General features: G+C 48.6%; 1 protein-coding gene and 2 non-coding genes across 4 annotated transcripts in view; 1 reads left to right on the top strand and 2 right to left on the bottom strand.

Annotated features, from left to right (window-relative positions):
* Blimp-1 (PR domain zinc finger protein 1) overlaps positions 1-14,088 on the top strand; it is a 159,645-nt gene that overhangs the window by 135,063 nt on the left and 10,494 nt on the right. The window contains exon 1 of one of the 2 annotated variants that reach the window (XM_089569160.1): positions 10,962-11,085. The exons of the other annotated variant lie outside the window; for it this stretch is intronic. Coding sequence (XP_089425286.1) covers positions 11,044-11,085 — 42 coding nt within the window. The 5' untranslated portion in view covers positions 10,962-11,043. Of the gene's footprint in view, positions 1-10,961; positions 11,086-14,088 lie in introns of those variants that run through there. 2 annotated transcript variants of the gene reach the window in all.
* Positions 633-704, bottom strand: TRNAW-CCA (transfer RNA tryptophan (anticodon CCA)). The gene has a single exon. It is a non-coding gene; the product is annotated as a tRNA-Trp (tRNA).
* TRNAW-CCA (transfer RNA tryptophan (anticodon CCA)) lies at positions 726-797 on the bottom strand. Its single transcript has one exon. It is a non-coding gene; the product is annotated as a tRNA-Trp (tRNA).

Raw genomic sequence — 14,088 nt, 5'->3', positions numbered from 1 at the left:
ACCTGGGGTTCTTTACCGAGCACTGACATCGCACAGCACATGGGCCTCTAGAATTTCGCCTTCATCAAAATTCAGCCATCACGGCCGTAATCGAACCCGCGTCTTTCGGGTCAGCAGCCGAACGCTGTAACCACTGAGCCACGCGGCGGGGCTCAATACGGTAAAAAGTGCAATTCTTTGTGAATGTCCGTTACCTGTAGCAACATTCGGCTAGAATGAATTCTGGGCGAAACAGCAGGTTCAACGCTGCGGCCTTGCATGCGCGTTTTCCAAAGGCTGTGAAGTCCAATCAGAAGAATCATATCATAGGGTTTCGAGTCAGGGTGGGAAACAAGGTAGCGCACATTGTAGGAATTTAGAAGAAAATCTTTCTGTAGCGTCCCCTGCAACACATCCCAAAACAAAACCCGTCTTTGCTGTCTATAAAAGAATGTTCCATTGTTTCGGGATTGCACAAGCGGCAGTTTACAGAAGACGCAAAAATGTTTTTCCTCTCTAGTCACGTGTTGACAGGTAGAGTTTGGGTGTGTAATTTATAAAAAAAATGTTTTGATGCAAGAAGAAATGGTGGTGATTGCGAAAGCCAGTGAGGTATCGTTTCAAATGAAACTAAGTGTAAGAAAAAAAATTGATGACCCGGACGTGATTCGAACACGCAACCTTCTGATCTGGAGTCAGACGCGCTACCGTTGCGCCACCGAGTCTAAGTGTAAGAAAAAAATTGATGACCCGGACGTGATTCGAACACGCAACCTTCTGATCTGGAGTCAGACGCGCTACCGTTGCGCCACCGAGTCGGGATGCCGCCGCTCGTCGCGGTTCTGCAGCCATTTATCAGAGCTGTGCTGGCGTTTCACAGTGGCTCGTTTCTCTTCTTTAGTTGTTGTCGCCTAGATAACGACAGTCTTTTCTGGGAATAGATAACCTATGCGACGGTACTCCAAACCCCGAAAACAGCTTGCTTCAGCGGCGTTTTGCGTGTGTGTGTATGTTTGTTTTGTCCACAATCCACGTTACCTGTTTTCAGAAAAACAGTACTGCTGCCCTGCATTCATGCAGTGCGCTTATCGGGAATGTCTCAGGACCTTATGCCACAAAACATCCAGTGACATGAGTGACTAAGCTATTAAAGAGCGGGAATGTACACGTTGCAGTGCACTTTTGAATGTAAACTTGTTTCGAATCTACTTCTTTCCGTACGTTCAGGCAGAAGTTCTGACAGACCTCACGAACTGCATAGCAAATAAGCATGGAGACATTTCAAAGCTCTAAAATGCAGTGACTGAAACTCACTGGAACTAAATAAATATGTGTAATAAATAGAATACTGACCAATGTTAAGCAGGGCATATTAATCTGAGCGATGACCAATATAACCACTGATAAACAAGTACTGATCTTCTTTTGTGCATCGCTAATTTCGTCTCTACCGAGAAAGGTAGCTTACTACTTTTCCCTACACACTGAGTGGTGCCTCATGACAAAACAGCTGACTACGATAAACGGAACTGAGGTTTTAGTCCAATGTATTTAGGGGATGCCCCTCTGTGTGTTGTCGATTTAAAAAATTCACATGGACACCTAATTCCATTATATGTTAGAAATACGATAGCCTTAGCAGCTATTGAAGCCTTTACCGGAAGTAACGTCACTGCCGGTCTGCTGAAGTCACTTCCCCCAGCTAATCTGCGAATTAAGGTTTAGATGGTACATTTTCCTCCCGGTGTCAAGGCTTCCAGTGTTCGCATTGACAGGGAGTAATTGCTTATTAGCATCCCCCTGAGCACAGACATACGGCTACAGAGAAAAGCTATACTGCTTTTTCAGAAGATCTGCAGTTGAAATATTGTGTTATATATAGTCCCTTAAATGCATTCGACTAACAGCGTTTTTGCTTCAAGTTGTTGATCAATTTGCCATCACCTTACTATCGGCTAGCCGCAGGCTCGTAGCCAGAATTTTTTTTGGGGAGAGGCCCAAGGGAATTTAGTTACCCTGTAAGGGGGGGGGGGGGGGGGTGGGTTTGGCTTAGTTGGTAGAGCTGCTGCTCCTAGACAGGCGGTGGGCGGTGGTCCAGGGTTCGATCCCGGGCTATGGATCAGTCTTTCTTCAACTTCGAAGCTTTGGAGAAAGCTGTATAACGCCAAGAAAACGCTTTCTCTTCGTGCAGAATGGATGCGCTCATATGCATGCCTATGAGTAATTACTCCCAAAGGGATGAGGTTTGCAGCATGAGTAGTATCGAGCAACTAGCAATGATAGCAGTCAAAAGCAGTGCACAAATTGTGCACACCAGTTAAGTCCAAGGACCCGCTATTTACTCTAGAAAACGCAAACAACTGTAATTAAGTCTTTCAAGAGGCGTGTTGAGTGAGGACTCAATGCCAACAGAAGCCTGCGTGGGCCTAATGTGGCACTCATTCATTTAGAAAATTTTTTAATTAAAACTACCTTCCACGCCCACTAAGGCCAAAATACACAGTAGTTCGGTCAGAATAAAAAAAAATATAAGGCATAATTTCCACGCAGCTTCTAGAGACTACGGAAAACAAGAGAAAAATCGAAACAGTGGTGCGTCTTCAACGCATGACCACGCGTCCCAGAAGAATGTTCTTTTTGAGACTCTGAGAATTACACGCCGCCGCGGTGGCTCAGTGGTTATGGTGCTCGGCTGCTGACCCGAAAGACGCGGGTTCGATCCCGGCCGCGGCGGTCGAATTTCTTTGGAGGAGAAATTCTAGAGGCCCGTGTACTGTGCGATATCAGTGCACGCTAAAGAACCACAGGTGGTCGAAATTTCCGGAGCCCTCCACTACGGTGTCTCTCATAGCCTTAGTCGCTTTCGGACGTTAAACCCCTTAAAACCAAACAAACTCTCAGAATTACTTTGAAGAATTTTAGCGAGACACTCGCATAGATGCGTCGCTATTCAGCTTCACTAAAACCCCCCTACGACAACTGCTTATTGTACATGCCACGGGGGAGTCCGCGTACCGCTGTCCTTGTGTCCCACAGCCTCCGATAATCGTACATTCACACGTGCGGCAGCGGCCGACAGCGAGTGTGCGGCCTGCGGCAGAGAGGGCGGCGGCTGTGTCATCCTCCTCACCCACCCCGCGTATCAGCTAGACTTTCGCTACGTGCTTGATGCGGCCGTCCGATACGGGGGACTAGACGTCACCGGCGTGCGCTACCGCGTGTCCCGCTGACAGGACGCGTGTGCTCCTGGTTACTGGAGCAGCGTGGCGTCCGCTGACAGTACATGTGCGATGATTGCGCTCACTAGAGCGGTGGACTCCCGCATGTACTGACACAGAACAGAGCCATGTTTCATGGGTAATTACGATAGGACCTCGTTATAACGAAGTGGAAGGGACCCGGCTATCACTTCGCTATAGCCGTAGCTTCGTTATAGTCCCTATTAACTGAGCTTCCAAGAGATATAGTCATTACTTCGTTATATCCGTTATTTCGTTATAAACCGTTTAGTTATAGCGAGGTTCGAGCGTACTCTCTTATCAGAAATCGACTCCGCATTGGGGGATTCCCCTAAACATTTGACCAACGCTGTTCGCGTTTCGAGTTATTGATTAATTCGCTCTCGCCCAACCATATGCTAGCTGCCCCGGTTAGCTGAGTTGGTAGAGTGACAGCTCCGGTTAAGCGGTGGTCCCGGGTTCGAACGTCGATCTAGGATGAATTTTTCTTGAAGTACGAAGTTTCTGAGCAAGCTGTAGAGTTTTTCTTTGCAGCCGTATGGCTGTGCTTGGGTGGATGCCAATCGGTAATTACTGCCTTATTAGTCACGTTTCATGAACGGCAGAGCTACAGCTACAGTATGTCGTCGTGAACAACATGCTACTGTGTGCAAATGTATGATGTGTGAACAAGTGCCTGCCCGATAACACGGCAAACCGGGTTTGGTAAAATGAAGGTTGCGACTAGTACATTTGACGTGAAGAGTGCCTTCGGTGGAAGTTCTTACACTTCGAGATTAGAGTTCGCGTCAGATGTTTTTACGTATATCCGGAAGACTATACGCGGACGCTGGATTTCCCCTAGTTTGGTACTCGAGTGATTACCAATAACCCTCTAGCACCTTTTTACTACCACCGAAGTTAAATCATTTTTAAAAGAAATGCGAACAGCAGAGCGCCCTAGGCTCCGCTCTGTTCGCGTCTCTTTCCATCGTGATAGTATAGCCTTTATTAAAGATCTCCGAGTCATATAGTGAGTCCGTATAGTCAAGCGCTTAGGGCATACCTAAAGACCAAAACTCTTGAAAGATGACAACGAGGATCTTTCTTAAGCCGTGGAGATCTACAGCTTCAGAGGTGCCACTACTTGCTGAAAAAAAAAAAGCACGTTGCCTATATGCTTTTGTCCAAAGCTGTACCTACAGTTATAACTACAGCTGACAACTAAATAAATGACGCGGGAGACAGTCGCACTTGCAAAACGACATGCGCCCCGTGGACCGTGTTCACACTTTTCCAGTTCTGATAAGTGGCCAGTGTCGACAGTTCAAGTGAAAGGCTAGAAAGGGGAAGAGAGGGTGAACAGGTACAAAAAAAAAAAAAACATCAAAGATACTGCGTCGGCTGTAGGAGGCATTCGCACCTAGCAACTATTAGCGGCACCATGCGATACAAAGTCGTCACAGGCTGACCGCATTGTTGGTCATTGGCAGCTGGACGATGATGCCCCCGCGTGTGCGATAAGCGGCCCATGTCGGGGCCTTGGAAGCGACCGATGCCCCCCCCCCACCCCCCCCCCACCCCCCCCCCCCCCCCCTCCGCTTTGTGCAACGAACAGTGAAAGAAGCGGGCAAGTGTCGCAATAGGAGAGGAAAAAACAAAATCAAATGACGCGTTTTTGCAGCACGCGATGGGATCATGCAAGTGTGAGGAACGACAGTTCACAACAGGGGTACTACTGTAATCAGTAGCACATCACCCATGGGGTCAGTTAAGTTCGGCACTGCGTTGGGAAGAATGCGCGCGCAGTGTGCATAAAGGCAAGCGAAGCGAAGAATTCGCTGAATCGGGCGCAGTTGTTTGTGCGAGCTTCGCTCGCTGAATCTTTTGGAGAAGGGCACTGGCGTTCATGTTCCACTCACAGGACTTCGTTAAAACTGTACGCCTATGTAGTTTCTAAACTTCTTAAATTAACAGCTATCCTAACTGTCTTCAGCAGCCTCTACCCTTCATGTGCATAGCCGACGCACGAAAAAAACAAATTTGAGAAACAAAAAAAAAATGATGATAAGGGAGTAACTACTCACTGGCATGCACCCAAAGCGCAGCCTTACGGATCCAAAGGAAAGCTACACAACAACTTCCACTGAAACTTCGTAGTTAAAGAGAAATTTGCCCTCTTTCGGGGTCCGAACCCGGGACCACCGCTTCACCGGAAAAGTCGCTCTACTAACTGAGCTAACAGTGACGGCTGGCGGGACGAACACCGGACCAGGAATATTTTTTTTTCTTTAACTACGAAGCTTCTCTTGAAGCTGAGTAGCTTCCCTCTCTGCTGCGCAATGGCTGCGAATTGGGTGGATGCCAGAGAGTAATTACTCCTTTATTACAAATCTACTCCGCCTTGGAGATTTGCCTAAACTTTTGACCCCCCCCCCCCCCCCCCCACATTTAATATGTTCATCAGTATTACGAAGAGAGAAGCGAAGAATCCGTTTACTATTCCGTGCGTTACTCGTCACTGTCATTGTGCCACATCAGAATAAATGCTGTTGCGAAACAAGTTTAAAGAAATGTACATAATTATGCAGACACTTTCTCAGCAAAGTATTGCATTCGATTAGGCGCGCTTGAAGCCAAGTAAAGGGCACATAGAAGTATGTGAAGCTTATTTTTTCACTCTTTCATAGAATGTGATTGCTTATTTTCAGTCTTAAGTCGAATAGTAGGAGATGGGTATTACACATTTATACGCAATGTTTACAGCTTCAAGTGCGTTTCTTACTCCTGGGCACCTTCCAAGCTTTCCTTATGCCAGTGAAATTCGTCGGCACTAGAAAATTCAGCACCCTAACATGACAAGGCACATAACTGTCATTGTGGTCAAACATGTTGTCTTTTTTTATTTATCTTGTGTTGGTCTGAAGTGAAGGCAAACAAAAAGACAATCCTGTAATGTGAAGCCCTGACTGTCTGATAGGAATAGTTAGGATTTTAGGCTTATTGGCTCGGGCATGCTTAGAGCACTTCGATAAGCCACATATTTGGGAGAGTTGATCGATACGAAATCAAGCATGACCCAAGTGCAAGCGCGTTCGGCTGTCTCCTGACAAATTAGTCAAAATAAAAGTAGCCGGAACAAGATTAAGCTTATCATCTCGAAGACTCCTAGGGAACAAAACTTGACATTTTTATGAAAAACGCCTGAAAGAAAGGGTTGGTTGGTTGGTTTAAGGGGTTTAACGTCCCAAAGCGACTAAGGCTATGAGGGACACCGTAGTGGAGGGCTCCGGAAATTTCGACAACCTGGGGTTCTTAACGTGCACTGACATCGCACAGTACACGGGCCTCTAGGATTTCTCCTCCAAAGAAATTCAACCGCCGCGGCCGGGATCGAACCCGCGTCTTTCGGGTCAGCAGCCGAGCACCATAACCACTGAGCCACCGTGGCGGCTCAAAGAAAGGAATCCATTGCATCGTTCAGCTCTGCCTCCCTTTTCGTCAAGACATTCTGCCATATCCGTTTCCCCTTCTCGAGAACTCGACACCGCTAGGTGAAACATCCGCCGTCACCCCGTGTCATGGCCGTTCGACGGCGACATCTTATACACTTGGCCGACGCCGACCCCCGTGCGACACTTTAGGTTGCGCAACCTTCCCGTGGCGCGAGCGCGAGGAAACACGACCGCTCGCAGCAGCCAACTTGCGAATCCGACGTGCGCAGTGTCTCGCTGCACATCGTTGCCGCACCCTCCTCTCCCCTTCGCCCAGCCTTGAACCCCGTGAGACGACGTACGACAAGGAACCGCGGTCGGCTCGGTCGCCGATGGCGTTCGCGGGCCCGATAAAGGGAGCATTAAAGCGAACAATTCCAGACGCAAACGCGACGTTCCTCCTTTCCCTCTCTCCCTTTCCCCGCCGCCGCGACCGCGGCAGCACCGGACGCGCAGCCCTTGCCGTAATCTCCCATCCCGAAATGCAATGCTCCTGATAGGCAACACTCACTGGTCATTAGACGATAGCACCGCTGCACTGCAGATGGAGAGGGAAGGGTAGTGCTTGCCCGTCATGGCCTGCGCTGGAGCGGACAACGGCGGCGGTCCTTGTTTTCTCTCTCTCTCTCTCGGCCGCTTTTTGCTGAGTCGTTCGGCGCTCCTGAGCCTGCCGGAGAGCTCTCTTCGTTTCCAAGAACGGGAGAAAGCTCGCTTCAAGTGCCGTGCTTACAAACATGGACGAGAGCGTCTCTGTTACAGTTCGAACGAACGGAGTTCTGTTGGCTCCGTTGTATTCGTAGTATCTCCGTAGTCGCGGCGTGTCGGTAGATGTGTGAACGGCGGACAGTGGGAGCTGCGTGGCGAATTTTAATTTTTAAAAACTTGAACACGCTCCATCTGGCCCGAAGTTTAATTACAGGGGCTCAATTCTTGCAGCTACATACGTGGTGTACGTAAAATGTGAGGTCATATTATGCGTTGCAGCATTCGTATGGCAAGATGCTTTGATATTTAAGAGAAACGCCAATTCGACGTGCAACCAGATGTGTGGTACACGCCTAAAACAATACAAAACTGCACTCTGATTTCAGTGATGGGAAGACGGAGAGCTGTTAAAAAAATACTAATATACAGGCTACCTAAGCTTATATATTATACATTAGGCGTGGCCACACCCACCCGCTGTGAATACTGCTATGTCTCTGTCTAATACAAGTAGCAACAATAAATTCATTACCGTCGTAAGCAAAAAGTGCCGGGAGGTAAGCATGCAGGTATTGACTACCCAGCTCTGAGGCGTAATGGCAGAAATTAGCAGAAGATTAACATAATTTAATGGCTATGAATGATCACTTCCACTGCGCTATTTCCGTCCTCAGTACTCATCGGAAGCGGCGGTTTGTATAACGGCTCTACTTTGTGTGTGTATGTGTTTGCATGTGTGTTTGTGTGTGTGTGTGAGTTGTTGCAGTATTGGGGCGCGCTCGTATAAGTTTGCACTATCTGACGCGCAGTCACGATGCCAACTTAAGAAAATCACGTCGAGGCTACAAGACAGAGAGCCTTCCCTAAATCCCCAGCCCGCTTCCTACCTTAATTACTGCTGCAAACAGGAACCGCGCAAACGGGAAACCACGTCTCGTGCATTGAACGTCGTCTGCGTCGACTGAAATCTATACCCACTGCCAAGGTGTGCAGCGTGGAGTTCATTTCGCGGAGGCAGCACTTCAGGTGCAGCCATTCTACTGAGCGCCTTCCCTCATTCAGCCGATTAGAAGGGCGTCGTGATGGGTGTCGGGAAACAGATATATGACAGCACTTGTCGAGGAGCGCACCGCGGGATGTTGACTGGGACCCAACAAGACAGCGCGGTGCAAACAGATGGCCGTCGCCCTCAATGCTGCGGCTATTGTCACCCTGCTCCCATTTTCCCCACCGACCTCCGGGAGCGCGATGACGTCATCTTTTCTAAAAGGGAGGGCGGGGTGGACAGGGTCCCGAGATTGAAGTGACGGAGCGTGAAAGCAAAGTGCGCGTGGCGAGAGGCAGAGGATCATCCTTACAGCATGTCGTTCTCGCGGGAAAGAAAAAAAAGAGGAAATGAAATTGGGGAACGAAGGCCGGCAGCGAGGGAGAATAACACAAAGCGGGGAGTCTTTGTCGGCGACTCACTTGAGGCGTGTGCGAACTCACTTAAATTCCAATAAGCCGGAGTCAAGTAAGGCGACACGCTCACAAACGGTCCACTCTAGATTACTTCGAGAGGAGACAGAATTTGGGGATGGGGAGAATTGCGGGATGTAGGGAGGCTTATTGCGTTCAGAGCTGCTGCTCAGTAAAAGAATGAAAAAGAAGGTGGGCGGGAAAAATAAACAGGAAGAACGACGGGCAAGTTTAACGCGATCGAGTAGAACCCCTCTCGCGCGGATGTCATCCTCTCAGCGCGCGGTTCACGGTGATGGTGAAAGCCGGGCCGTTGAAGCAGTGTGGGTGTCGTGCGCGTTGTTTTTCCCCAGAATTTCTCGGACGAATGAGCGGGTGAGCCATTTCGTGTTCACAGCCCTCGGCGCCCGCAACATTTCCCCTGGAAAGACCCATCCCAGCACAATGTCTCTGCTTTTCCTGAATACCGAACTGATACCAAAAAGACGAAGAGTGTGTGCGGGGGGGGGGGGGGGGGGAGTAATACACAGACTGGAGGGGGAATGCTTATAAAAAGCGAAAGTAATGAAAAGAAAAGAGCGCCGTGCTATAGACTGCGTTTGCCATTTGCTTCTTCAGCCATGTGAGAATACAATGCCGTCATTAAAAGCCTTGAAGAATCCAAGAGGCAAAGGAGAAAAGAAGAAAACATCTTGAGAAGGATCGAGAAGGCACTTAAGGAATAGGTGCTCACAGACGTTACGGATTAAGCAGCTCCCTCGGGTGATTTTGTTTGGCATTAATCAGTTGCAGGGTGTTCACGCCCAGTGAAAGTGTGACTTGAATTATTGCGGCCAATTAATTGGTAAGCAGAAGTATTCCGCTCCAGCACTTATAGATTACAAGTACGAGAACCAACGCCATATACTGAAATTAAAGCTTCCGCTTGTAAGTAACGAGTCAGCATAGAAGAGAGTGGACTGTCACATGAGAGTCGCAAGGACAAAAGGTACGCGTTCAGATGCGTTAAATTGCTTGTTCCTGTTCTGTCCAATTGAATAAACAGAGCTCTTCATTCACAAAAACACAAACAGCAGCGTTGTGCATGCGGCTCTCGTGCAACGTTAAAAATAAGCCAGTGGGTGGCATCTCTATTTGGTTGTTCTGTGAGACCAAAAGATAGTAAACTGTTTGTTCTGCTCTTAGTGCTGATAACCGCTTGCCACTGTACATCGACACATTGGAGAGCAGCGTTTCCGCTCTCAGTTGCATTTATCCAGTGGATGGGACGAACTGGAACTTCTCTTTCTATGTAGATTTTTTTTTTACAACTTTTATCATCCTACAAATAGAATGCTGACAAGCACACTGCCTGCAGCTACTTGAGCGACACATACGCTTTCACAGATGTCCCAGACAAGTATGCGCAACCATGGATGACTAGCCCCGGATGGCAAAGAGTTTAATAACAACTTCGGATCACTTCGGGTTGGATGACAACATCGAACGATATAAGGCTCGATGACAACTTTGGATGGCACAGAGCGTTGCAAAGAAGCGGCAGGCAAAAAGGAAACGAACGTCACCTATAACCCCTCTCTCTGGTCCTCCCACAACTTTTCTTTTTATTTTCTCCTCACTGACGATAAGCGCCATCGCCATGTCCGCAGCGATTCTGCGAGCCCGCTGCTTCGCCTCTCGAGCCCCTAGTCGCAAAATGCACGCACGATGAGAGAGAGAGAGAAAAAAAAAGGAACAACCGACAAAGCCATGCTACGCGGCAGCCGCAGGCAGAAGTCGCGATGATAACGCGCCCGACGAGCGACCAATAATGGTGCGGCGTTGACAGTGAAAGTTGTGCGAGGCTTTCGCGGCATCACTTGCTCTTTCTCCTCCCCCCCCCCCCCCCCCCCCCTTGCCTGCCTGCCCGCCCTTTCCCTCATCACCCCTTTCAGCCCAGCGCCGGCGTTCTCAAGGCACGTACAGCAGTGCACGTAGCCCCCGAACGGCGGCGCATCGCGCGTCAAAAAAATACTGTTAACGGCTCGCTACGCGCCTCGCATTCGCGAGCCGCGCGAATGAAGTCTTTTTTTTTTTTGTTTGTTTCTGTGAGCGGAACATGCGCGGCGATGGGTCGTACTTGAGGAGGTAGGATCATCTGTGCAACGTTGTCGCCGTTACTGCCCGAGTCCCTCGGAGGAGGTTTTGACATGACCATTTGGAATGTGCCTGTCACCGACGGTGCTGCTCGCGTAAGTGGATAGATGTTGCGCTGCTTTCGATTTCTCTCTCTCTCTTTCCCTCGCTTGTTGCTAATTCGTTTCTACTGTAGCTGAATTATCGAAAGTAACAGCCCCATTCGATAGCCTAGTATGATATCTGACCTCATTGCGAAGCCAACTTTTGTTCAAATGCTGTCGGTAAGTCGTTGAGTGCTAATACTGCCATTTTAGCAGAGGACAGAACCCGCGAAAAACCAGGTGGTCATTATTGACCATATTAACAGGGAGCTCAGCGTTGGCGCCTCACTGGTGCTTCTTTTGTTGCCTCCGATATTTTCTTCTCTTTATCCTGCTTTTCCCCTGCACAGGGAAGCCAACCGCGCTCGACTATTCAACCTACCGCCTTTTTATCTCATTCCTTCGGCGCATAGCTCTTGCTTTGCGCATGGCGCCGTGAAGGACCCGCCGTGGTGGCTCAGTGGTTGCGGTGTTCGGCTACTGAGGACGCGGGACCTATCCGGGTGCTGCGGCCGCATTTCATCGGGGGTCGATTGAGAAAGGACCCAGTTTGTTTCGCGATATGAACGCACATTGGTCGATTATTCCGGAACCCTCCACTATTACGCGCCTCTTTCCCTCTTCCTTCTTCCACTACCTCCTTCCTCAGGGCGCCATTCAGGTGTCCAGCGAGAAGGACACAGTTATTGCGCGTTTCTTTTTTTTTTTTCGGAACCACTTTCCATTTTTCATTGTTCTGGCCTTGTTGGACAGTAGGAATTTCGCTCGGCTGAAATGCTTTGCCTTTGCGGAAAGTGGTGCTATCTATCGAGGATTTTTACAGACAAGTAGGAGTTTCGACAACCGCGGCAGGGCATTAATACATAACAGAGGGTGCTGCTAAGCCCCAGTGGACGCTGGTGTAGTTGAACAGTGCTGCATATTGGGCGAGTTAGTTGACATACATCTTGCAAAATTTTAGCGCGAAAAACACGGACAGAAAGAGCAGACGACACGAGCGCTCGTGTCGTCTGCTCTTTGTGTCCGTGTTTTTCGCGCTAAAATTTTGCAAGGTGTAGTTGAGTCGGTGATAAATTTTATTTTAATTTTTTAATGAGTCTAGCTATGATTTAGAGCTGTATTGGGCAGCTATTGTCTTTATATTATTTGGCGCAGAAACTTGATCCTGTATGCCTGCATGTTTCTCAGAATCTAATACCACGAGGTGGGAATACAATAAATCTAATCACATCGTGTCAAGTTTTGTATGATAGGAAATGCCTAACAGCATTTCCCTCCCTTACATATCTTGTCGGATTCAGGCGTTGATTATCCTTACAAATTACAGCAGCGCAACACGAAAGAAGAAAGACAATAAAATATAAAGAAGACTTGTAAAAATAAGGAGGCGAACTAGGCGACAGAAAGTACATGCTGGAGGCTTGACGGTTCCCGTTAAATCACGGTTATTTTCGCGAAGGAGTTGTTTACAATTCATGAAATAGAATAAATTTACTTCGAGAAAGCGGTACATTGATATCTGAGCGCTAAGTGGCTTGTCAGCTTCATGTAACTATAGCCCCACTGCCTCACTACGCCCTAACATGTACTGCGATATATTCTTTAATGCCGTCGCTTATATAAGGTACGCAGGAGGAATTCTCTCCGCCCTGGAAGGGAGGAGTTCGATATCCACCATCAGGAGACGGCTTCCGATTGGCGATGAAAGAAAAAAAAAAGCAACGAAACGACGTGTAGCGCGCGGGCCGTTACATCGGGCAACGTTGCGACGTCAGCTTGGCCTTGAACTTGGCGCGATAGCGCGACGCTAGGTTATCAGGAGCAGCGGCATTCACACAAAAACCTGAGGTGTTTGAACTGGCCGATCGCGAGGGCGTGCGGAGAGGTCTACGGCGAAGAAGAGTGTGTGTGTGTGACTGGCGAATCTTCTCCGCGTTTCCTTTTTTTATCGTACGTTATACTACATGATGCGCCTCCGTACATGGATGTGTAAGGTTACTTATCTAAGTGCAACGGACGTAGCCCCCACGCCCTCATTCTTTTAGTCCTATTTTTTCATAGGACTGACGTCGCTTTTACTTGTGTCTTTTTGGGGTGTGTGCGCTACCGTGTGGCCGGCCGATAAAGGGCTTTGTAAAAATGACAGCGCTCACGGCACGTAGGCGCAGAAAAGGACAGTGATCATCACCCGGCAGCTCGACGAGACCGTAAAACATTCGCGAGTCGCAACCGCACGCCCCGGGACGGTTATGGTCCGAGCCGACTCGTGTGATGGCATCGTAGACCTTCGGAGTGGCGCTCGAACGGTCAGTTGTGACGACACGGATGCACCGCGTTACACGTTGGGTTTCTTTCAGCGGATCAAGTTTGTTTCTACGCAGAGACTCCTGACATTTCATGACGTTTGGGCTCAATTGCATTCGGTATTATGAATGGTGCGCTGAGCGTGGATGCAATCGATTTACCTGACCACGCCGACGTGTAACGTATTTTTTTTTTGGTAAGCGATATGGTTTTAGTTTTATTTCGTCTCTTTATTTGTTAACCGAGCCAGATTTCGTTATCAAATAGCATACCTTTTTCATTAGGGCACCCTGTGTCCTGTTTTGCAAGCGCTTGGGATTTCAATCGTTGAACAGGTTAACTGCATGGTTTGACTCTAAAGTACCAGTGCCACATCCACGTTTCCAAAGCCTCGAATTTATACGGGTAGAGAGATGACGTCTATTAAGACCGGAATAATATCTGTGTGGTTACCGAATTGACCTTCCCGCACCTGTCAGGTTCTAAAGCTTATCTCTTCATCGCCTCATCTTGGACTTTACCTTCAAGTTGGGCGCCAAAGCTAACTAGGAACGTTCACAGCTCAAGTGAGCCCAACACTACCTACATGATTTCCGATCCAGCTAACCTGCTCCCGACGGCTCGGCCATCATTATGCGCTGAACTTTCTTATCAGAATTAATTCTGAGTTACAGCCAGCGCTGTGTGGATATCGGGGCGGCGTGCAGTGGC

This window comes from Amblyomma mixtum, chromosome 2, assembly GCF_055824585.1.
Source record: "Amblyomma mixtum isolate Tamu chromosome 2, ASM5582458v1, whole genome shotgun sequence".
In the NCBI taxonomy this organism is placed as follows: domain Eukaryota; kingdom Metazoa; phylum Arthropoda; class Arachnida; order Ixodida; family Ixodidae; genus Amblyomma; species Amblyomma mixtum.
This window is presented reverse-complemented; position numbering and strand designations above follow the sequence as displayed.